General features: G+C 42.5%; 1 protein-coding gene and 1 long non-coding RNA gene across 3 annotated transcripts; both read right to left on the bottom strand.

Annotated features, from left to right (window-relative positions):
* Positions 1-1,232: 1,232 nt before the first annotated feature.
* Positions 1,233-12,464, bottom strand: LOC146177381 (neprilysin-3-like). Its single transcript, XM_084581141.1, has 2 exons — positions 12,302-12,464; positions 1,233-1,487 (listed from the first exon to the last, which is right to left on the bottom strand). Exons 1-2 carry the CDS (start codon positions 12,362-12,364, stop codon positions 1,299-1,301), a joined length of 252 nt encoding a protein of 83 aa, XP_084437267.1. The 5' UTR covers positions 12,365-12,464; the 3' UTR covers positions 1,233-1,298.
* Positions 12,465-14,963: 2,499 nt separating this feature from the next.
* Positions 14,964-22,584, bottom strand: LOC146177380 (uncharacterized). Of its 2 annotated transcripts, none has more exons than XR_014701309.1 (3): positions 22,222-22,584; positions 20,197-20,346; positions 14,964-15,051 (listed from the first exon to the last, which is right to left on the bottom strand). It is a non-coding gene; the product is annotated as an uncharacterized LOC146177380 (long non-coding RNA). The 2 variants fall into 2 exon arrangements; XR_014701308.1 differs by lacking the exon at positions 14,964-15,051 and adding an exon at positions 19,773-19,943 and having other exon boundaries at positions 22,222-22,578.
* Positions 22,585-22,784: the final 200 nt, after the last annotated feature.

Genomic DNA, 22,784 nt, shown 5'->3' with positions numbered 1-22,784 from the left:
CCGCTACTCCGAAAGATGGCGCCTATGCTGGATCTTATGGCAAATACCGCACAAACAAAAACAATATTCAACGATGGTTTATCATGACTTCTCTCACGCGATTCATGCGTCATGCGACCTCAATGACGTCATTAACAAAAGAGAGTGACGCCAAGGCTAGTACAAGTACGTCATCGATTGCCAGCACCACGTCGTGGCTACTGTGCATCCCGTATTACCACAGTGACATTGGGCCTACAGGAAAGAGTGTAATGCGAGCTGCTGTTTATTGAAATGACTTCCGAACAATTTTTGCATCTCACTATTACTGTATATTAGTTCATTACGTCAAGCAACAAGTGAACAATCAAGACAAATATAATGCATGTAAGAGGATGAAACCACCTTCAGTGTAAGGGCAAAAGAGGCTCCCCCGTAAAGCGACTGTCAGTAGTGCGGCACGCCGACATCAACTGTTCTTATCAGGCTTCAAAGCGGAAGCAGCTGATAAGCTCTATCATCCTGTGCAGGCTTCTCACAAAGCTGCATTCACTCCTGCATTGTCTTGATCGCAGTCCGCGTTGAAGTCTCACCAATGAACAGATAGCAATGTTCTCAACCCTAACCGCAGCAGCACGAATAGTCCAAGAGAACGGGTATCATTCCTTCAAACGTCCAGCTACAGCGGCTCTGGTATGAATGGTTCACAAGACGTTGCTAACATTTTTTCGACTCAAGGGAGCAGCCTTTTTACAAAACGCGTATTCGCTACGCATGCAATATATGAGAAGCAGAACATGTGCCTGGAATGCAATAACATCATAAATCCGCGCCCCCGTCTTCATTAAAGGTTCAACTATAGGCTGGTCAACACGTTGGCACTTTCACACTTCAATACCTGCATATTAAAGCTACCTGGAAAACTTTGCAATAAATGGTATAAGAGAAATTCATGAAAAACACACCAGTTCGTGCGTACAGCCATTCACGTAAAGTCAGATGCGGCCGCTGCGTAGAAAGTATAGACAATAAAAATGCGTTGCTAACCCAACGCCACGTGCTCCGAAAACGATCCTAAAATGAACATCGGAAATCCGCGTAGTGCGAAGTGGCTGAGAAACAACACTTCATGAAGATTCAGCGTTATATGACGATGTCTGTTGAGGTTATGACGGTTCATATCAAAAAGATTGTAAAAACTTAAATGTACGCGTGACATTCACAACCTCAAAAACACGCTACGTTGCCAATATTGTATCAAACAATGCAGGAAGAAAAAAAAAGAGATGAAGCCCTAGATGACGCTGGCAGCTTGGCGATTAGTCAAAAAAGGTGCACTTGGTAATTGGGTTCATGATGGATCCTGGACGGCACTGGAAGGCTTCCGCGAATGGCGCGAAATTGGCCACCGCTTTGTTGCAGTCGCCGCCGTACAGGTTGTCAGCGGGCGTCTGCGAACAGCTTAGGAGGCACGCGGTGATGAAGAAGACCTGCTCTTCGGTCATGGTCTGCGACAGACAGGAAGTACACTCAGCTACACTCAGGTACTCAGCTGGAGTAAAGGTAGATAAAAAGTTCAGGCATATGCTCATAATATGCCAACCGCTTAGTCGTTTCTAGCTGTATTTTGTCTTTATTCTGTCAATCCGAATAACAAAGAATATGCTTTGTATAGCCCTCTAGAATCAATTGTTCGTGCTTTGGCTACGCTACAGCGATATCTGCAGACATAGTTTTCTGTGAGAGCGTTACAGAGATCGCAACATTCCGGCGCCTGAATTTCTGTCTCAATCAAGAATGGAAGCGAATTTGAGATAGGAAACAAAATTTAAGCTATGGGGTAAAACCCCGCTTTGGTGCAAGCGTTTCCTGACCCGAGGTCACAACGACATACGTTGTGTTGACTCCACAGATAGAACATATACTGCAGCGTCCTACCTTCGTGAATAGTAACTTAGCAAAATTTGTATCTGGGCTAGACGGAAAATTTATTTGGAGAGAGAAAAACAAGTACACTGTAAAACACACATGGAAGGAAACGACTGGACAAGTGCCAAATATCAGGTTATTTAATTGTCGCCACGACAGCAAATATATTGGTAAACTGATGCGAGGAAAAAAACGTCGAATCCATCTGCTTTTAATAAAGCGCAATCTAACGATGTGTGTGCCACTGCGAGATTAAGACTCCCTCAAGAGGTTCAATACCTCATTTTGTCTGGATTCCTGGGCAAAAACAAACGATAATCAATTGCTGCCCTCAGCAGCTAATAGATGTCTCCGCGACACATTTTCCCCATTTGCTCTAATAATTCTCACGTGCCACAACCCCTGCTCAGTATCTTAATCATGTTCAGCCGTGGCTAACACGCCCCGCAGTTTTCGTTATGCTCCGCTAAATTGGCCCCTCTCTCCCGTAGCGCCTGCAAATGACCCCTGCCCGTTCATTAACACAACACCCAGTTAGGCCTATATAGGCCCTCCCGCATGCAAATGGAATCTCAAAGGCATCTTCCGTACAGGAGCTGACAAACTGCTTAGCCTGCTTCTTATGCAGCGATTCTTTTTTTTTTCTGCAAACAAAATGTGTGAGCAAAGTCAGAATGACTTCTTTGGTGCTAAAATCACAAATGCAATGCCATGTCGGCTTGGCACCTTCACATTGTGAGCAACCTTGTGATCTACGGAAACAAGTTTGAACGTGTTTCTTTCCAGCGAGCTCTTTCCCATCCATGGCTTGCTTTGTTTCTCAAAAGAGGGCCTCCGTCACAGACACAGTGAACGCGCAGGAGTCCCCGGCCGTAACTACGAGGTCCACTTGCTTATCAAAACTAGACTGCATAGTATAGAGGCACGAATTCCTGAGAGCGGATCTCAGACAGGCTCGCGACAGACCTCTTCACTGTTTTTGCCGCCACAGACTCGTAGATAATAAGCCCTTTTTTGGCCGTGGACCTTATTCACGAAATAGGTATTACAACACAAAAGTAAAACAACTTCTAAAAACTACATCGACCCGTGTAAAGAGAGTGAGTGCGTAGAAGCCATTTCCTTCCCTCTCTGCTGGAAGGTGTAAAAATACTGCCCACTGCATGAATGTAAGTGAGCCTGTTTAGTTTGTTCAGAAGAACAACAAAATCTTCAGCCAAGTAAATCCGTTCAACACTACCATGCCAATAAGAAATTATTTAAGCGCATGGTCAACAGAAGCTAAAATAAGATTACACAAATATATGCTACGCAGTATCCAATACATACACTCTGTCTCCGCAGACAAGTTTTATCTCGAAAAAAAGATAAAAGTAGCTCCAAGATGCAATTAAAGAATATTCAGTAAGTAAGCCCCAACAAATTCGTAAAATTTACCGCTCTGCCTTCTCCTATAGCACGCCTGACTACAATCAGTAGTTCACATTTAGGCAGAGAGCAAAACAAATTTACATCAACATAGAATATATATCCCACTGGAGCATCGCCACAGACGATACACACGATCTTTTTGAATTATTGCCTTTGAAAAGGTCATGGGCCTGTAGCAAACTTAGGTATTTCACTCTGCACTAGATTTCACTGACCTAATATTTCTGTGGATAGCATCTTCCGCCCTTCTCTGGAATTACCTCACGCCAGCATGACGTAGCATCCTTCCTTGTAGTAATGAAGCAGTCGTAGGTTATTTTAGAAAAGGTAGCGCTCTTTTCCAACCCATCTTTGGAGCGCCAAATGGTAGGGCGGCTCGTAGACTTCTTCATTGGTTTTCTCTAAAGGACGTGTTGAAAACGTTTATTACGTGGAAGCCTTGACCGCATTAGGTACTTGGACACCGTGGATAGCATTTCGGACAGTTATACGCAGTGTGGGAAGGGACTGTATTTTACGCACGAACTCTTTTAACAGGGTTCGATGCAGTTTTAGATGTTTTAAGGAGGCACATGTATGTTGGGAGAAGGCTCGGCGAGAAAAGAAATACTTTATGCGCTACGAGTCTCCACACTCAAAACCCTGAAGAGATCTGTCGCGAGTCTGTGAAGAGGATATCCTCTTACGAAGTGGTGCTCGAATGTTCTGGAGTCTAGTATTGATATGCACGTCCACCGGGCAGCACTGAGAGGTCATTGTATCTCTGACGGAGGACCATCTTCGAATAACGAGGCACGCCATGGGTTTGAGAGCGAGCTCACTAGAAGGCAACCGTTCAAGCCTCCTGTGGTTGCTCATAATGTGAAGGAGGTAGCAAGCCGACATGGCGTTCCAGTACCATTTTCAGTACCAAAGAAGCTTTGCTGACTTTGATTACCGAGTTCGTATGGGAACCAAAAAGGTGTGGCTGCAATGAGAAGCATGCTAACTACTTTCTCAACAGGTGTACGAATTATTCATGCGATTCCATTGACGTGCAGGAAGAAGTATATAGGACAAACTGCTTGTTGCTTTACCCACAGAGTAGGACATAATTTGCGAGTGCTATGAGCTGGAGGAACCAATTTAGTTGAGCGTCGCGCAAACTGCGGGGCGTGTGAGCCATGGCTGAATGAGATTAAGATGCTGTACAGGGGTCGTGTCAAGACGGAGCGAGAACTAGTAGAAGGGTATTACATGAGGAAGAGGGGGGGGGGAGAGAGAGAGAGAGAGAGTAAACTTTAATTCGTTAATGGAATTGCGCAGGCGATTTCCTCAGTCCAGGATACCATTTGCTTGGGCTGCCTCCCGGGCCCTGGTGTACAGGCTGCGCTGCTCAGAGAGACCCGTGTGGGCCAGCTCTGCCTCCCACTCCGTTTGTTTGAGCGCTGTTTGCAGTTCCATATCATGTGCAGGATACCAGAGATATCATCATGTGTTATTTTTGAATTCAGTAGCCTAGAAAGCAAAGTACCACAAAATCTGGCCCGAAGAGGAGGAAAAAGTGTGATAGTGATACATCAATAAAACGTTTTAAGGAAAAAATTGATTATCTTCAACGTGTTTTCCGAAAAGCTGCTGTTTGACGTCTTTTTTTTTTCTGTGCATGTGTTCGTTTACATATATATCTGCTGATGTGCCTGCAATAAAATACATGCGTTATCGCTTGTCCTGTCGTTTGCTTGCTTCCGTGTGAGTTTTTCCGTGTGGTTGTTTTACCCCTTCAAAATATGCGTATAGCAAATACTAAAACAAAGGTCACAGTTTAGCTCATTGGTAAGAGTTCCTAATTTATGCACTTTGCAAAAAGGCGCAAATATTTCACATCATAACCACTCAACTACAGGCACTGTTATGACGAAAGTAAACAGACGTAAACAGAGAGGCTCAATCTTGAAATGCAAGGGTTAGCAATATTGCCGTGCGTTCAGCCGAGAGGCATAAGAAAGCATTTGACAGGGAGAGAGAGACGGGGAGACCAAACGAAAACGGGAGTGTGAAAAGAGCACTTCAGGTGCCGTGTTGGCGCATACTGTCAGAAGAATGCACCTTCGTTGACAGCGCTGTAGGTTTCGTGATTCGCAATGCCGCGCGCCTCTCTGCAGCAGCTGGCTTATTTACGCGAAAGATGCATGGCAGCTCGAACTCCTGTGTGTCGGTTTTTCTTGCTCAACAGAAGAGATCGTGCCCATATCGATGGTCTCAATGAAAATAGCCCGTGTCATGCAAAATTTAACCTAGTAAAAATTGAATCAAATTGAGATTCAAGTACAATGGCCGCGCGTATCCATGATCACATGCACATTTGTTCCGGGGCGCTAGCGGTCTGGTTAACATAAATGCACCTCGGAAAACATGTTTTTTCGGCCAACGTCCGAATTTAACACGGGCTATGAAGAATAACGTAGTGATGGGCTTTGTGTATTTACGAAAACTGCGGGTGTTAGCGCGCACTAAATAACACAGCACACACGAACCTGTCGTTTTTCTTGCACTGAAATGCGACCGGTACGATAGTGTTTGTCGAACACGAATTTTTATTAATTTCGCAATCAAATGGCTGTTGTGAGCTCCACGTGTCTCCTGCGAGCTGTTGTGAGCTCCAGCGTGCAGAGACGAGCGCCGTAGCGCTCGCCTCTGCACGCTGCTGCAGACCATCCTGACAGAGAAACTCCCGTATGCTTGGGGGGCAGCGGCGCTGTTTAGAGCACGGGTTTTTCAAATATACATTTTCTAGTGAAAGATAGTCGTAATTCATTCAGCCATAGCTCCGAAGAAAATTACGTTTTCATAATTCTACAAACAGGTATATATTGTTACGAGGTGGCATGACAAGGGATGTAACACGGCGACACAACAGAAACAGAAGGACATGATGACATGTCGATGAATTATGCTTTAATGGCCAGCGGGCCTGGCGCGAGCGCTCCGCCCCGCGCCACTGGCCGCTTCATCTTCGTAGCACTACCCGGGGCCACCGACCGATCGTCCCGATCGATTGCTAGAAATCCAATGCATGACGTGACGATGAACAAAGACACAGGATTGGGACATGAAACGCTAGACAACACAATGAATGCGAAGATGGGAAGAATGCCTGCACTGGAGCATCAAGTCCAATCTTCACCGTTTGCCGAAACCAAGGCTCATGGACGCTCCGAACGGCTTGGGCGGAGGTGCTGCCTTCGCTCAAGTGGTCGTGAGGTCGCTTCGTCGTGGGGTTGGTAGGGTCGATAGGGTCGGTAGGGTCGGTTTTGGGCTCTTCCTGGTCGTCGTGTGTTGTGGTCACGGCAGGGAACGAGGTTGGGGACAGCGGCTGGTCGGGTCTGAGCAAAATGGGCTGGGGCAGAGCTGGGCGGCGATCTCCATAGGCTTTTGGCAGATGGACCCGGCGTACGGTTGGCTTCGATGGTCCAAGGCGAGGATGGGGATGAACCGCACCTCCAACCAAATGTTACGAGGTGGCATTACAAGCGATGTAACATGGCGACACAACAGAAACAGAACGACATGATGACAAGAGATGAATTATGCTTTAAATGCCAGCGGGCCTGGCGCGAGCGCTCTGCCCCGCGCCACTGCCTGCTTCGTCATCTTCGTAGCAATATAAAACATGGTTGATAGTCTATTGGACCCCCATAACTCAACTCATACATGTGAGAGGGGCTCGGATTATTATTGTTTGCATAAATAAATGCAAGCTGTCAGCAGTGAATGGGAATGGATTTCGAGAGTAGAAATTATGCATTAACAAAGTAGAATTTATAAAATCATGTTAATAACAAGATTATGTTTAAATGCGCCTTTGAAACCTTGATAGCTTAGTGTTCCCGCAGTAGGCCCCAGCTAGCCCATTGCGCTGTAAGTGGAACATAGCCAACCGTGGCCGACCGAAGACGACCGGCCATTCGTGAAGGTGTCGGTGCATAAAAAAAACATAAATCAGTTGGCACCGAGACTTCCGGCTCGTCTCGGTGTTCCTTGCGCGAGCCAACAATAATATTGATTATTTCTATGCTTGCCCGCAGAGTATTACAATGTTTAAGAGCAGTATATGTAAATGGGAACGCACTGTAATTAGTTCTGATCTGTGATAGTAACGCAGCTGCCAATGAGCGTGTAGTCTAAATAATACTATGTTGCTGAATTGCTACTGACACAAAATTGAATATATTTCTCGGTATTTTGAAACATTAAACAGGGAACGCGGTGATGAGTGCTGTGTTCAATGGGTAGAACATTCAGTAGTGGATATGCGAAATGAACGAATGGGCGTTCATTCAAAAATATCATAAGCAGTGCAGTGTTCTGCACAACGTTTAGTGGAAAACGCTTATTTCTGTACGTTAAACTAACAGCAAGTGCATAAACGATAAATGAATGAACAAAGACGTTAGAACTGGTAAATTTCTATAAACTTCTCAGTATACTTGCTGCACATGTGACTGCCATGTTAACTGGTGGTCGATGGTAGCTCCAAGAAACTTTGTTTCATTACCTTTTCTGGACAGGAGGTATTTAGAAAAGGTTGCACCTTTTAGACAGACGAGTGTTGTTTGCACAAAAGATCATACAATTGCTGTTTGTTGGATTTGGCATATAATCATGAAGACAATTTGGCCAATGCTTCTTCAGCCATTTCATCAAGCACAGTTTCATTTTCAGGAGTATAGTGTTAAATTTTACATGAGATATCATGGAAAAGTCATTAATATATGTCAAGAAAAGAAGCGGGTCTATTATTGATCCTAGGGCGCTCCAGTATTGGCGCTCAATCGTTCTGATGCATTTCCGTTGAAGACCGCATCCTATTGTCAGTCAAGAAACTCTTGGTAGGTTGAGTGGGACAACTCTTTCATCATATCTTAATACATTCATGTGACTTGACTAATCAAATTTTTGGTAAAATCAATGAATATGCCAATGGTGGAAAGAATTGTTCCGCATTTTAAGGGTTATTTTATGTGACTTTTACTAAAACGGGTTCAGTCGATCTTCCCTATGTGTACCCATATTGAGAGCCATTTAATATATTATTCTTCAGAAAAAAATATTTAGACGTCTCTAAAGAAACTTTTCCACAACATTAAACGTAGGTGATATATTAGATACTGGATGGTAATTCTCTACATTTAGCTTATCATACTTATGAAATGTCGGTACTATTTCGAAATGTTTAGGGCTGAATGGAAGTCACCTGTCTAGAAGAAAACATTATTTATATGGCACATTGGTGGCGTTACGTGACCTAAAATTGTATCGAGAATTTTAACTAAAATAGCATGATCGAGTAATTAAGTGTGTTGTAGTGTTAACATCGAGGCTACAGCTGCTTCATTGATGAGGCTGAGAAACAATGAAGATGAACTGCACTCATTTTATGGGAAATGTAGCTTATTATTACCATGGTTTGTTTCGGTGCTCAGAAGACTACTTCCAGTATATATTTTTTGGTCGGGAGTCATTATCTGAAGACTGCCTGATAACTTTCCCCGTCGTAGCGCTCTTGTTCGCGGAATGTGTTACCTTAGCTTCAAAATAACATTTCTTGAGTTGGAATAAAAGCTTAGCTGATGTTTTTCTACGCTATGTATCCCTCCAGCAAAGCATTGTTATGAGTTGTTTTGTTTTCATAAATATAATGTTCTTGTGCCGGAATGACTCCAAAAGACTATTGATTATCCACAGCTTGATTTTAGTCCCTTTTAAGTAAAACGCAATGAGCTTTTCCCGCTTTAATAAGCTCTACCAGGGCATATGCGAATGATGTGCATTTGGTACTGACTGATTTAAGAGTATCAATATCTTCCCAGTAATACTGTGATAAGGACAATACATAGATGGCCATCTGCTTTGACCTGCGGGCGTGACCTTAGTTCAAGAACAAAAATAGCCAGGAGACCTCAAATGTCACATGCTACGGTTCCGGTTATGAATTAAAAGCTTTGGGAATTAGTAATAATATGACCTAATTTTCTTTTGCTAGTCACTGAACAATGCCTGGGAGCATTACTCACCTTCTGAAGGCTATGGTTTTTCAGTAAGTCAATCTGTGCACAGCTGGTCGAGTCACAGTTTAATATACAGATATTTAAGTCGTCCGTTAAATGTAAATGTGTATCACTGTTATGCATGTTGCCAGCAGATTGCTGGAAATTTCGAATATTAGCTTAAACGTTCACTATTCAACATCATCCATTGTCTGCTCTCCACGAGTACTGGAAATATGGTGCTGAGTAATCCCCACACTATAAATGTATGTTCCTAAATAAGAAGAGCCGACTGTTCCGAAATACCTGATATATTCAACTGACCGATCCCACTGATCGATCTGCGCATGCGCCAATTTTCCGGAAATTGCACCACCGCCATGTTTGTTGTCGGCTGTCGGCTGGTCAGCGCGCCCACGTGCAAATGCACTATTGCAATCACCGCTCCACAGGCATTCAAAGCACATTTCTCATACCTCACCACCGGGAAAAATTTATTGTCTTTATTTCACCAATTTACAGTGACTGGTACATGCAAAGCAAGCATTTTAAGGGTCCTTTTTTCTGAGTTTTTTAACCAATGGCCTCGTTCATTTGTGAAGCGTGTGTCTGAAATAATCGATGGCTACGTGCAAAAAATCGTATGATCGTAATTTGTGGTTCTCGTGATTGGTGGTTGATTGGTGTATGATAGGCGATGTCGAGTTAAAGAAATTATTTATTTAGTTATTGTTGTTATATGATGAAAAAAAGAAACAAAATGAACCAATTGGATAAAGAGGAGTTCATAGGTGTCAAAATGCTCAGAATGAAATTCGATGCATGAGAATGCTAATAAAAAATTTAGATTATGTCACTGATCAAATAATTACAACAACCAATTATAAAATGAGCAACTGGAAAAAAGGGTTGAAAATTTGTAAAAAACTCACAATAAAAATCCAATGCCTGATGATCAAATAACAAAAATTTAATGTGCGTAATTGGCCAAATAATTGAAATAAAAATTAAAAATATAAAAATGGTGTTCAAACGTGCTCAAACCAAAATTCAATGCTTAGTATTCGAAATAAAAGAAAAACTGAAAAAAGTATGAAAAAGGTTAAATACACTTAGGAAAGGTCAATGCTTGATGACGATAATGAGAAAATTAAAGTGTAAGCGATCAACTAAAAATTTTAATAACTGTATGAAAGGAAAACGCGCATTCAAAGGTGTCAAACTGATTTTGACATCACTGCACCGCCTTTTCTAATACCACAATATTTTCAATTATTTAAATAATTATTTTACCAATTACACACTCTAATTTTGTATTTAGCGCCGTTAAGAAATCACCACATTTTAACACTTGACCCTCTTTTCAGGACGTTTACTTTTTATTTATTTCACTGTATTAACTAATTACAGACATTAAATTTCTTAATTAGCACAATCAGCGTTGGCTTTTCATTCCGAGTTTTTGACACCTTTCAAGCCACTTTTTCAAATTCATGAACTTTGAATTATTTCAGTCCCTGAATATACCAATTACACTCTCAATTTTCTTCCTTAGCATGGTCAAGCAAAAAAGGTACAGAATTTGAGCCCCTTGAAAATGAAAATAACTCCGTTTTTTTTTAATTTTGAACTCTTTTCAACTGTTAAAAATTTTAATCAATTGCACACTACATGTTATTAATTAGCATGATCAAGCATTGACTTTTCATTCTGACAATTTTTTGCCTTTGAAGCCCCCTTTTTTGAATTTTCACTTTTCATCTCCATTTAATTACACATTCTGAATGTCCATTTTCAAATTTTCAACATCACGCACTGGCTTTTCATTCAAAGATTAGGACACACAAGTTTTCAATTTTCAGTTGTTTCAACCTATTATGTGGTTAATTACGCTTTATTTTCTAAGTGAGGACCACCAAATTGGCTTTTCATTCTGTGGGTTTTCATGCTATTGAACCACCCATTTTCAAAATTTTTATTTACTTATTTATTAAAATAATCACATTGATTCCAATTAGTTCGTCATCGCCTATCACACAACAACGAGTACAAAAAGTTACCATGGTATGGTTTTTTACGCACTCCCCTTATTTCCAACAAGCGGTGCAGACAACTGTTACTTCGACTATACTTCAACAACGTCGACGGCTTTTCGGATGAACGCGCTGTATAGGCTATCCCCTAAATACATAAAGCTAGAGTAATGTATGTCCTATGTGCTCTTATAGTGCCTAGGATCAAGACAGGCGAATTTTCCCTATCAGCTCCGGCATACACACGAGCTAAAATAGTTCGGAAACACGGCGCGCAGGCTTTCCAGGCGGCTGGAGCGACCGGTTGACTAAATGTACCAGCATGCACGGCGACAGTGGTGGCATCGTGAAACCGGCAATTGGGATAGGTCAATTGTTACTGTCGAAGGAACGAATTAGTAGCCGGCTATACCAATGCACCTGATATTTTCAATTGATGCAGTAGATTTTACGCTTCAGAAGAGTAGTAAGAACAGGAAAGTAAATCAATTTGCATCATTGCCAAAGCATTTGCCTGCGGAAGAAAATGGCGTACTGCGAAGTAAAAATTTATAGATCAATGTAGCCGATATTCGATTTTCGAATCGGCAAAGAGTACGCCACGCACTCCATTTTCTGCTTGCTGTGGTTCGATGATGGCCTTTACAGTTTAGAAACAAAATGCACTCACAGTATTCAAGTACTGGTTTACCTTACAATATAAATAATTTCTATTTTTTAGACGGCCAATATTCTCCTCTCGTTTTTGTACGGTGACGAAGCAAAGCCACTTTTCAGAATAACTGATTCCAAAATTCCTCACTTCACAAGGATTCATAAAATCATGCACGAGTAGATCATGTACAATCTCTTACAATGCTTTCCAGCCCCCTTGTGAGTCCAATACTGGAAGCTACTTACTTCGGATAGGCGGACGTCATCATGTTTGAGGTTCCGCTTCCAAGCGGCGAACGCCACCTCCATCGCGGGAATTTCTGGAAACAAGTCGGGATTGCCACCGGGGAGGCAGCCCAGCACGCGATCTTCAAAAATAACCTTCACGGCTTCGCTTAACCACGATGACACAATGTTGCCCTTATGGTCCACCTGCAAGAGAATGTATGGTTTCATTTTATCCCCAATCACTGGCCCTTATTACCGCCTGATTGGTGGTAATACAATGTTACGCACTATCACACGTAGCCTATTTAGCACAACTTAAGTTTTTTAGCGATTAGAAAGAGTAAACTGACTTCCAGATTCACGTAAGATAGCTATACGTATTGGCGCAGTGTGTGAAATGATGGTATTGATAATAAGAAGAGTAGCGTCATCTAAGAATTGGAGCCAAACAAGCTATCGAGAAACATTTGCAAGCAATGCCAAATAAAATCGAGCAGATGACAGGTTGTGCCTGCAGTCTTAGTAACGGAGGTGGAAGCAATTAGGAGTTTATACAACAGTATAACCTTATAAAACATACGCATTTTCACTAAGTATTATTTCTATGTAGCGCTGCGCAATTATGTCGTTTGTAGTGAGCTTTTACTCAATGCTTTAGCAGGGATTATAACCCTCCGTAAACTGCATGGCGAACAAAAGAACAAAGTAAGTCTAGGCACACACATACGAGCTCGAGCAGGGGCACTTTCGTTCTCATCATTGTCTTCGTGATATCCTCACATAGTTCACTACAATTTCGCAAGAGCGAAGAGGCGCCACCCTGGCGACCTATGGGGAGCGCAAGAAGAGCAGGTGGCAGTACGTTTTGAGGTTGCTCACGTGCACAGCTCCGCGACCTCGGTGAAGCATGTCCGAAAAGGGAGTGAGTGGCTCCATGATATAATTTACAGGGGAGGTTTGGTAATAATGCCGTACGGGTCAGTGGTACTCGGTTCGAAACTTTGATGACAATCCTGGTGGGGCTACAGGAACCCAGAGCCAAACGAGAGATCCTGTAGGAAAAACGTGTGGCGCCTTATATCGTGACGACGTTTTTGGTGGTCTTGAGAATCCAATGTAAAAGTCTGGGTCAACTGGCGACATTTCATCCGCATTCTTTGCAATGTCTGAAAAGGGAGTCCACTCGGAGGAGTTAGTACTATATAGTAAGATAGTGTCCATCGTGAACACCTCGTATCCATAAAGGAGAAAAAAAGGGCTAAAGACGGTTGTTGACAGAGTGGCAGTATTGTGTGCGTACGTCCCGAAAGGAAGAACAGCGTCCCAGTTGGTCTGATCAGCGGCAACTTACGTCGTGAGCATATTTTCGACAGTGCGATTAAAGCACTCAGTCAGCCCGTTAGTTTCAGTGTGATAGGCTTTGGTGGATTGATGTATGATGCCACATTCAGTCAGTAGAATTTCAACGACGTTGGAAAGGAAGGAGCGGCTTCTGTCACTCAGCAGCTCATGCGGCGCGCCGTGACGAAGAACAAAATGATGTAGCAAGAAAAGGGCAACATCACGGGCAGTATAGGAGGATAGGGCGCCGGGCTCGGCATACCGGGTGGGGTGGTCGATGCTGTGAACAATCCAGCGGTTCCCAGAGACCAAGCAGGGAAGTTACCCGTACAAGTCAACGCCAAGACGATCAAACGTATTGGCCGGGTGTGAAAGTGGTTGCAACTGGCCAGAAGCAGGGGATGTGGATGGCCTGTGGCGCTGACAGGCGATGCAGGAGCGGAAGTGTTTACGAGTATCCCAAGCAGCACACCAGCATTGGTCCAACAATGGTTCATCACTGGAAAAGAATGGCATCAATATTGGACTGATATTGGCATTTGGGCATTTTACTACATTTCCATTCTTGGCCCATCTTTCGTTCCAAGATTGGTCCAGTGTTCAACCAAGCTGGAGCCACCAATGTAGGCACAATATTAGACTTTCCATTCTTGCACCATGATTCTTGCCAATACTGTCCAGCATTATACCATCATTGTATTACCAATATTTGTTTAATACCAGCTATTCCATTGATGGCCCATTGTCAATGCCAATATCATACCAATGGTTAGCCATTGCAGGTGCACTGGCTACTCCATTCATGCCGCATATTGTCGATACCAATATTAATCCAATGGTTTATGGGTACACCGGCTACTCCATTCATGTGCCATTGATGATGTCAAGATTACACATTTTGTGGCACTGCCTGTGCAGGCCATAAAATGCAGCCTTTTTCATTCTAGCCATATTCGTGACAGCACATCGAACTTGCTGGGACAATAATGGCCTTTCAAATAGGAGTGGCCATATAAATTCAAATTGTTGCTCATGAGCAACCAGTAGATATTCACAAAACAAGAGCATGGTTAACAAAAAGATAATATTTATTGCAATTATTACTATAGACGGCAGTTGTTACTAGCCAGCGCTGAGGGCACACACAGCAGCAGTTAGCGGGGCAGTGGCAGGGTTGGTCAGGGCAGGGCGGGCTCTCGGGAAGTGGAAGGGGCCAGGGAGCTGAAGGGCACACTCATAGGCGTAGTGAGGGGGCTGACCCTGCAATTGCATTCACAGGTGGCATGCCTGGTTCGCCAGGGGAGGTTTCAGCATAACGCCTTTTTCTTCCACCCCCCCCCCCCTCCTGTCACAGGAACCAGGCAGCCACCTGCGAATAAATGCGTGTGCCTCCAAATCGTCCACCCCAACTTTTTCGCAAATGGCACCTGCACAATAACAATGAGGAAACAAAATTTACAACACTATTACGAGGCATATAAAATCGCGCGCATTATTTTAGGAAGATGTAGAAAATTCCAGGATTCATGTACCGAAATTTATGGTCAATGAGAAACACTATACTGATGAGTTCCAGTCTAGTTTCAGCTGCCTTGGGTTTATTAGGATGAAAGACGCATATACATTGCATAGCATGTGCCCTGTTGCATTTTGATCGCCTCCACAGCAATACGGCTGAGACAGCCAGTGTTTCATCCCACACTAGGAATTAGTGCTTGATTATCGGCTGTCTCCGCATATGACTGGCGCGCTAGTTTTTTGCCGCTCCTACGCTTTCTGCGATGTGCAAACAGTTTATACTAATAATCGTTACCAAGAGAATGTTCGGCGACCCTTTTCATTTTTTTAAATGGCTAGATATAATATACACAAGCGATCTAAGCCCACGACTGCTGCACTGGCCGCTAATTAGCTGATATACGCTTTTGACTGGTTTTGTGGGTAGTTCACTTAAACGGGAGCTCACTTAAACGGGTAGCTCACAGGTGCATCATTTTTACACATATACTGCTTGTCCAAGCAAATTTGATCCAAGGGATAAAAAAAAACATTTCGGAGCCAGGCAAAGGAAACCAGATATATATTGCTGGAAGCTACCGTGAGCGCCACAGAAAAGGTTTTGTTTGGAATCCTTATTGATATTATTTACCTAAATTACTGATTAATGACTTACACGATAAATGGTGTTGCTACTTTGAAGAGTACCGGCACAATCCACGTTTGATTATTTGTGATAAAGAACCCTCACGTCTGCATTTTGAACGCCAGATGCAATAGGAAACCACGAAAATACAGAAATCTGATTCCCGGACAATACAATTGAGGACTTGGCTTGGCTCGACAGCCCTGTGTAGCGTTAGACCTACAAGTTGCCTATGGTTTCTTCGTCCGCGCCAGCACATCGTCCAACAAGACTGTATTTGTATTTTACAGCTGAAAAATACTGTTAAACTCATTTATATCCTTACCGCTTTGTAGTCATTATCCGCATTGCAAAGTTCGGCGCGCTCATTGTAACTCGAGCCTTCATGTGCGCCAAAGGGCCGACGCGAAGCAACCATCGCCAGCATATCACCCTTACTCATGCATGGGGCTAGCAATCTTAGCGGCAGGTTGTTTTGTCCGCTCAAAATCATGTTGTGAGCAGCACAGTTGAGGTGCGCGAATGGGCTGGTAACGGTTTCGGTATCTACATAACCCGGAATTTATCTACAGCTGGAAAAAAAGGTACACATGAGGTTTCTAACCGCAAATATTGAAACAGGTGTTTCCGAACGTGCTCACCGACTCTGTAAGTCCTATTTATTGTCTAAAGTGAATATTTAGTACTTGAAGCGAATAACCTCACTTCCCCACGTACAAAATAAAAATTTTCTGCGCTGTCCTAAGTGGCTGCCAGCAATGCACCACCGGTTTCCATCGTCTGTTTCTAATGGTTTATTTATAACCCTTGGCTCAAGCTATGGGGCGCAGCAGGTGTAATGTAGCTTGAATAAAACCTGCAATAGATCATATATATGGGTAGATTTGTAAGGTTTACAGATTTCACTTACAAATTCTACAGGAATCGCGTCACTGCGGCCTTTCTTTAAAATTGACACGTAATAGCGCTATATTCGTGGCTAAAATAAAGTAATCAACGCATTAATTCAGCTTAGCAAATGCAGCTGTAACAGAAAGTGAGGGCTGGCTACACCTAAGGTGTGCCTAGCTTTCTAATTTTCTTAGATGGCACAACCGTTCGAAATATGGAATATTAAAAAAAGCCCTTGATATTGGCTTTCTCACAGCGTATTATGGGTGCCTTAGATAAGAAACATAATCGAGGTCCCATGGCCATCTTTCGTTTCCAATGAAATTCTTATATGTGGTGGGCAAGTATCTAGGCACAAAAGAATTAACCTTAGTTTTTCAAGACACGCGTAGTTTCCTCGAAAAAAAAAACAATTGTATGGTATATCTCTAGAGGTAGAAAACGCTGTTTTTGCCATTTCAAAATGTTGCAAGTTTGGATGCCATGATTGTCATCTGCTCTTTTTTACTCACTAAATATATGCAGGTTTTATATTTACAAACACTATTAAAAACCTATTTTGTTTTTGCAGTTGTGTTATTAAAAAATCACAAACTTTGCTTCAGGAGCGATATGCTGCAAAAATAATATTCATTTTTAACCTTATGTACTGGCATATGATGCATTAGGTTGGTTGCACTAAATATGTTTTCACTTCCTGACGCATGTTCTTAATTCCAGGCAGTATCTGGAGCTCCAGACCACTAGGTGTGTTCTCCACAACGCATCAAAATTGCTCAGAATTCGAAAACAGCAGTAAAGGGCAAATTTGCTGCAATTAAAAAAAGATCATCTTCGATTTTCATTCAAATCCCTCTCAAAAATCTTCAGTACCTCAAAAATATCACGGACTAAAAAGTTGCGTTATACTGTTTAAAAATATAACATTAAATATTAAACCGAGTGCTTGTGCTGATAATGGCCAAACTCAGCCTGCATTCTTGCAAGATCCAATAATATCTTGGCACAGAAACTATTTTTCTACATTATCTCGGTTCCATTCTTTATTTCTGAAAAAATTTGAAGCTCTAGATTTGTGTGTGTATCTGCATATTATTTTGAAATTGGACAAAAGTAAGAAAATGGTAAAATAAGGAAAACTGATTAGAATTGAAGAAACGGCCGCAACATCAATTTTTATCAAAATCTGTGGAAACAATGCAAAGTACTTTGTTAATTTGAGTCAGTAAATATATTGAATTCTGCAAAATGTAATATTAGAAATATAAAAATGCTTGTTTTTGTTCTATAGATGTGCTTATATGGCTCCCGCTTATGGAATAGGCATCAAAACTTCAATTTAGTATTTGCTGAATTTAGTTACATTTTACCTTAAGTAAAATTTAAAACATTGTCAGCGCTTATACACCGTTTTTCTGCTTCTGGGACAAATACTTAATATAGCTTAAAATGGTATTAATTCACTATTTCTGTCAATTTCATGGCAGAACGCAAGTGAAGTTAAGTTAAATTGGTTCACAGGAAGGGAAAGGCGCAGTAACTGTCACACTTGCTCTGTGGACACCCGAACCGCGCCGTAGGGGAAGGGAGGAGGGTGGGAATGAAAGTGGAAAGAGAGAAAGAGGAGCCGTAGTGGAGGGCTACGGAGTAATTTCGACCACCTGGGGATCTTTAACGTGCGCTGACATCGCACAGCACACGACGCCTCTTCGTTTCGCCTCCATCGAAACGCAGCCGCCGCGGTCGGGTTCGAACCCGGGAACTCCGGCACAGTAGTCGGGCGTCTTACCACTGCACCACCCCGAACTTTTTCTCTGTCCTGCATTCTTTTTTATTTCTAGGTGCAATAGTATTCAATCTAGGTTATTAATATATTATTCCATTTGTCAGCTTTGACCACCACTAACAATACTATATTTTTGAAGATGATTTTTCAATGTGTAATTTTTATAATTACAATCTTAAGCAAATCGCTTTCCAGAATAATACTTTTGGTGGCGTTACGGAGAACACACATAGCAGCTTAGAGCTTCAAATTCTGCCTTAAATTAACAATATGACCTGCGTAATAAACACAGAATATTTTAGTGCAAACAACGCAATGCGTCACGCCAGTATGTAAGGTTGAACATTAACATTTTTGTAGCGCGTTGTTCTTGAAGCAAAGTTTGCGATTTTTTACTAAATCAACTGCATCAATGAAACACACTTTTAATACTTCTTATACAAGTAAACGTTACCCAAATGCGGTGAGTAAAAAACAGTGGATGACAAAATTTTACGCAACCAGCCGGCCTCCAAACGTGCAACTTTTTGAAGCGACAAAAACGGCGTTTTCCAGCTTTAGTGATAGGCGTTTTTTTTTTTCGAGAATACTACGCCGCATCTGGCAAACCTAAGGGTCATTCCTTTGTGTCGAGACATTAGCCCACGACATATGAAAATTTAATTAAAAAAATGGTCATGGCACCACGATTACTGTTCCTGTCCGAAGACATCCATATTTGTTTTCATTTCGTCTCTTCAACAGGCTGGTTTAGCCAATACGGTGAATAAAAATATCATCGCATATATTAAAGATTTTCGCGCTATATGTTATACCTAAAGCTACCTATAGTGTCACAACTGTCATACATTATTTGTAGCTGAAACATCACAAAAGGGATTCGATTGCAAATTGTTCGCTAGTTAAATAGACGTACGAGATGACACACGTATACTTTATAGAATACAATTTAGGAAAGAGCAGATACAAACTACAGGCGAATAATGCTATGATATGGAGCATATGTATTATTCCGGTTAACAGTAAAAAAATCAACTTTTAACATATTAATATATTCGACAAACTATTGCATGCTCACATAGGAACACAATTAATGAGCTCATCCACGCATCTAATGTCTATGGGCATTAGACGTGTGGATGACTTTGTTTTATTCCAATTCGTGCGTCACTCAAAATAATTGAACGAGAAAAAAGTTAATGTCTACACAATTTTCAGTGAGTATACCACAAATTATACTAAGGTGCTTCATATATGTCACATCACCTAGCAAGTGAAATGGGATAACAGAAGTAATCAGACTCTAACCCTGATCTGCATTTCGCTTTTGCGCCATCTTTGTAAGTTTTTAGGCAGGCTTTTCCACTGATTATCCTCTTCTTTATACCCCTGCCACCCACAGGACACAAATCTTCTGGGGGTACCGAACTGTTGGTTTTCGCACCAGTGATACAACTTAATCGATCCATTTATACGTAGAAAACACTCTCGATGCGCACCTAAAAAAAATGAAAGCATGTATGTGTAGGCGAAATCATTCACCGGCGATTTAATAATATGATTTGAACAATAAAATCAAAGGGTCACACTCGAAGTAACAAAAAAGTGGTGGAGAGATAGGAATTGAAGCAATGAAAGGCGGTTGCTTTCTGCAAAAAGCCAATAGCAAGAGGTCCACCGTCTATAAGAATAGGCAATAAAAATAAGGCATATTTAAAGGTGCATGCAACAGTTACAGTGATGCAGTGCTACCTTTTTTTAGGCAGGCTTTTCCGCTGATTTTCTTCTTCTTTATTGCCCTTCCAACCACAGGACACATATCTTCTGGGGGTTGTCGGTTTTCGCACCAGTGATACAACTCAATCGATCCACTTCTAAGTAGAAAACGCTCCCGATGCGCATCTAAAAAAATGAAAGCATGTATGTGCAGGCTAAATCATTCACACATAATAAAACAATATGATTTGAACAATGAAATCAAATGATCACACCCAGAGCAACAAGAAAGTGGTGGAGAGATAGAAATTGAAGCAATGAAAGACGGTTGCTTACTGAACAAAGCCTATAGTAAGAGGTCCTGCGTGTTTAAGAATAGGCAATAAATTAAGGCACGTTTATAGGTGCATGCAGCAGTTAAAGTGATGCAGTGTTACCTTTCTGTTTCACTGCAGTGATTGGTATAAATATTACAGCAATTGCTAGGCATCTCAGGTAACCCCATTGAAAACTTCATCCAAAGTACCGAGGAGCAGTGGCGTGTTATTTGCAGCTGTTAACGGAAAGACAGGCTATCCTATGAGTGCATGCGCATTTCCTCCTTTTTGTATACTTAAATAAAAGCGACTGAACAGTTAGTGTTGTAAGAGGTGCAGCGTCCCTAGGAATGGGGAACAAAATTAAGTTTTAGTAAACAGAGGTACAAAAAGAAGCAAATATGCCTGCAATAATAGCATAATGGCCTACCTTTTGATCAACAGCTGTAAACAACCTGTCACTGCCAGTCGGTTCTTTAGATAGGCTTACCAATGCCAGAGCTTAAAGCTAAGAGCAATATGAGTAATGTTTATTGCGGTCACGGCCGTAAACAATTCTACCGGGAACACTCCATTACTGTAACTATTCAACCGTCCATTTATACATATCGTTCATTAAAGAACCATGCACATCATATTAAGTTGCTCTTTTCTACTCCCAAATGATTTCCTATAGAATTAGAATACGTGGATCGCTGCTTCGGTTTCAACATTCTTGCACGATGGCTATGGCGTGCACTTCATGCATACGGTACGGCACGTGAGGTACAAAGAGCTGTAATTGCCGAACAGGCGGACCTGACGTCCTGTCCCATTTCGCCTGAAAGTGCGCGCCGTCATCGAGCGCTTCGCGAGCAATATTTCGGACGATATGGTTGCATCATACCGGCCGTCAGTGTTTTGTACATTGTGTCCCGCGTGCACGTTGTTTACTTTGCAGTGACAGGGACGCAGTGCACACACGGCTGATGTGCCTTTTTGCTTGTATTGTTATTTTCCCCCGCCCTCGAAGCGCGTCTGCGAAATCGCTCTCCTATTGTCGCCGCTTTCTGATAACGCCCTCACCTGAAGGCACGTGCTCAGAAGGGGGGCGTCGATTAAGAAAATTTTGAAAAGGGGCTCACTTGCGCTGTTAACGGCTTTCAATTCCTCAATATGATATTAACCATTATAAAAGTGGAGGTTCATTATGACTTAATTATAGCCTAGTCATCAAGCGGCATCACGCACATGTCTGCCCCACTGTAAAATTCGCTTGCACAGACGGCACGAACAGTTTTCAAAACTTCGTCTGTACATCTGAAAACAAAAAACTGCCCTTAACTCTTAACAAAATCCAAAAACTGTGTGAACATGGCTTCCTGCGCGCAGAAGAGAGGCTGTCCAAAATATATGTACAAAGCCGGGCGCATAGTATCTGGTTACTAATTGATTGCGGCGCGCTGCGCAGTCAAAAAACTGCGCAAATGGCTGCCTGCAGTGTTCTGTCACGTGTTAGTGGCATACACACCTGTTACGCACGGCTCCTCTATTTTCGGCGCAAATGCTATTCATATCGCAGCCAGCAAATAAGCCCACGCACTTATTGCTTGCATGTAACCCGGACGAAAATTCGCTTAGTTCTTGAAGTCATGCTTCGCGCAGTTGTTTCGAGGAGAATAAGGAAAGAGAACATTTTGGACTGGTAGGAGATTATATAGAACCAATTATGAAGCAATGGCATGCTGCAAAGATATATACTCACGGTCTAAGATGACGGCGTTCACTGAGTCCGATAATGCCGATGGTATCCCGCCGTTGCTGTAATCCGTACTCCGGCGACATTTCACAGCTCAGCTATTCACTGATATGTAGCAAGCACCAACCGGAGCACATGGACATGTATAGGCGCAAGAGAAAATTATGCACAGCACAATGAAAAAGAAAATTAATGAGGGAAGAAATTAAAGAAAGGTTTAAGAAGCTGTCACAAGTCTTGTAGCGTCTCCAACAAGCTCTGAAATGAACGCTTCGGGAGGACGCCGCACAGCAGCGCAGCTGGGGATGCTGTCTGTTGTGTCTTGCACGTAGACGCGTAGGCGAGGGGGAACAACGACCCGCTCAACCTGCGCGTGATTCCCGCCGCGGTGTTGTGTTCGCAAGGGCTGCGCGTGGGAACGAAGGACCAACGACCCTCTCAACATTCCATTCGTCCTTTACCCAGCCCTCTTCTGCTTGCACCGGCCATCTGTGACTTCGGACCGTGCCGATGAGCGGCCGCCAGCGCGCACCGCTGAGTCGAGTTCTAATAAATAGTTTTGTTTTGTG

Source organism: Amblyomma maculatum, chromosome 10 (genome assembly GCF_055883805.1).
Source record: "Amblyomma maculatum isolate TAMU_Amacu chromosome 10, ASM5588380v1, whole genome shotgun sequence".
Taxonomy (NCBI): Eukaryota; Metazoa; Arthropoda; class Arachnida; order Ixodida; family Ixodidae; genus Amblyomma; species Amblyomma maculatum.
The sequence above is the reverse complement of the archived record's forward strand: the minus strand, read 5'-3'. Positions and strand labels throughout refer to the sequence as shown.

Excerpts from the sequence above, each read along its gene's own strand:
- LOC146177381 (XM_084581141.1), bottom strand. The coding sequence starts at position 12,364 with ATGGAGGTGGCGTTCGCCGCTTGGAAGCGGAACCTCAAACATGATGAC. Across the intron at positions 1,488-12,301 it reads ATGACGTCCGCCTATCCGAA|ACCATGACCGAAGAGCAGGT; the intron begins GTAAGTAGCTTC and ends TGTCTGTCGCAG.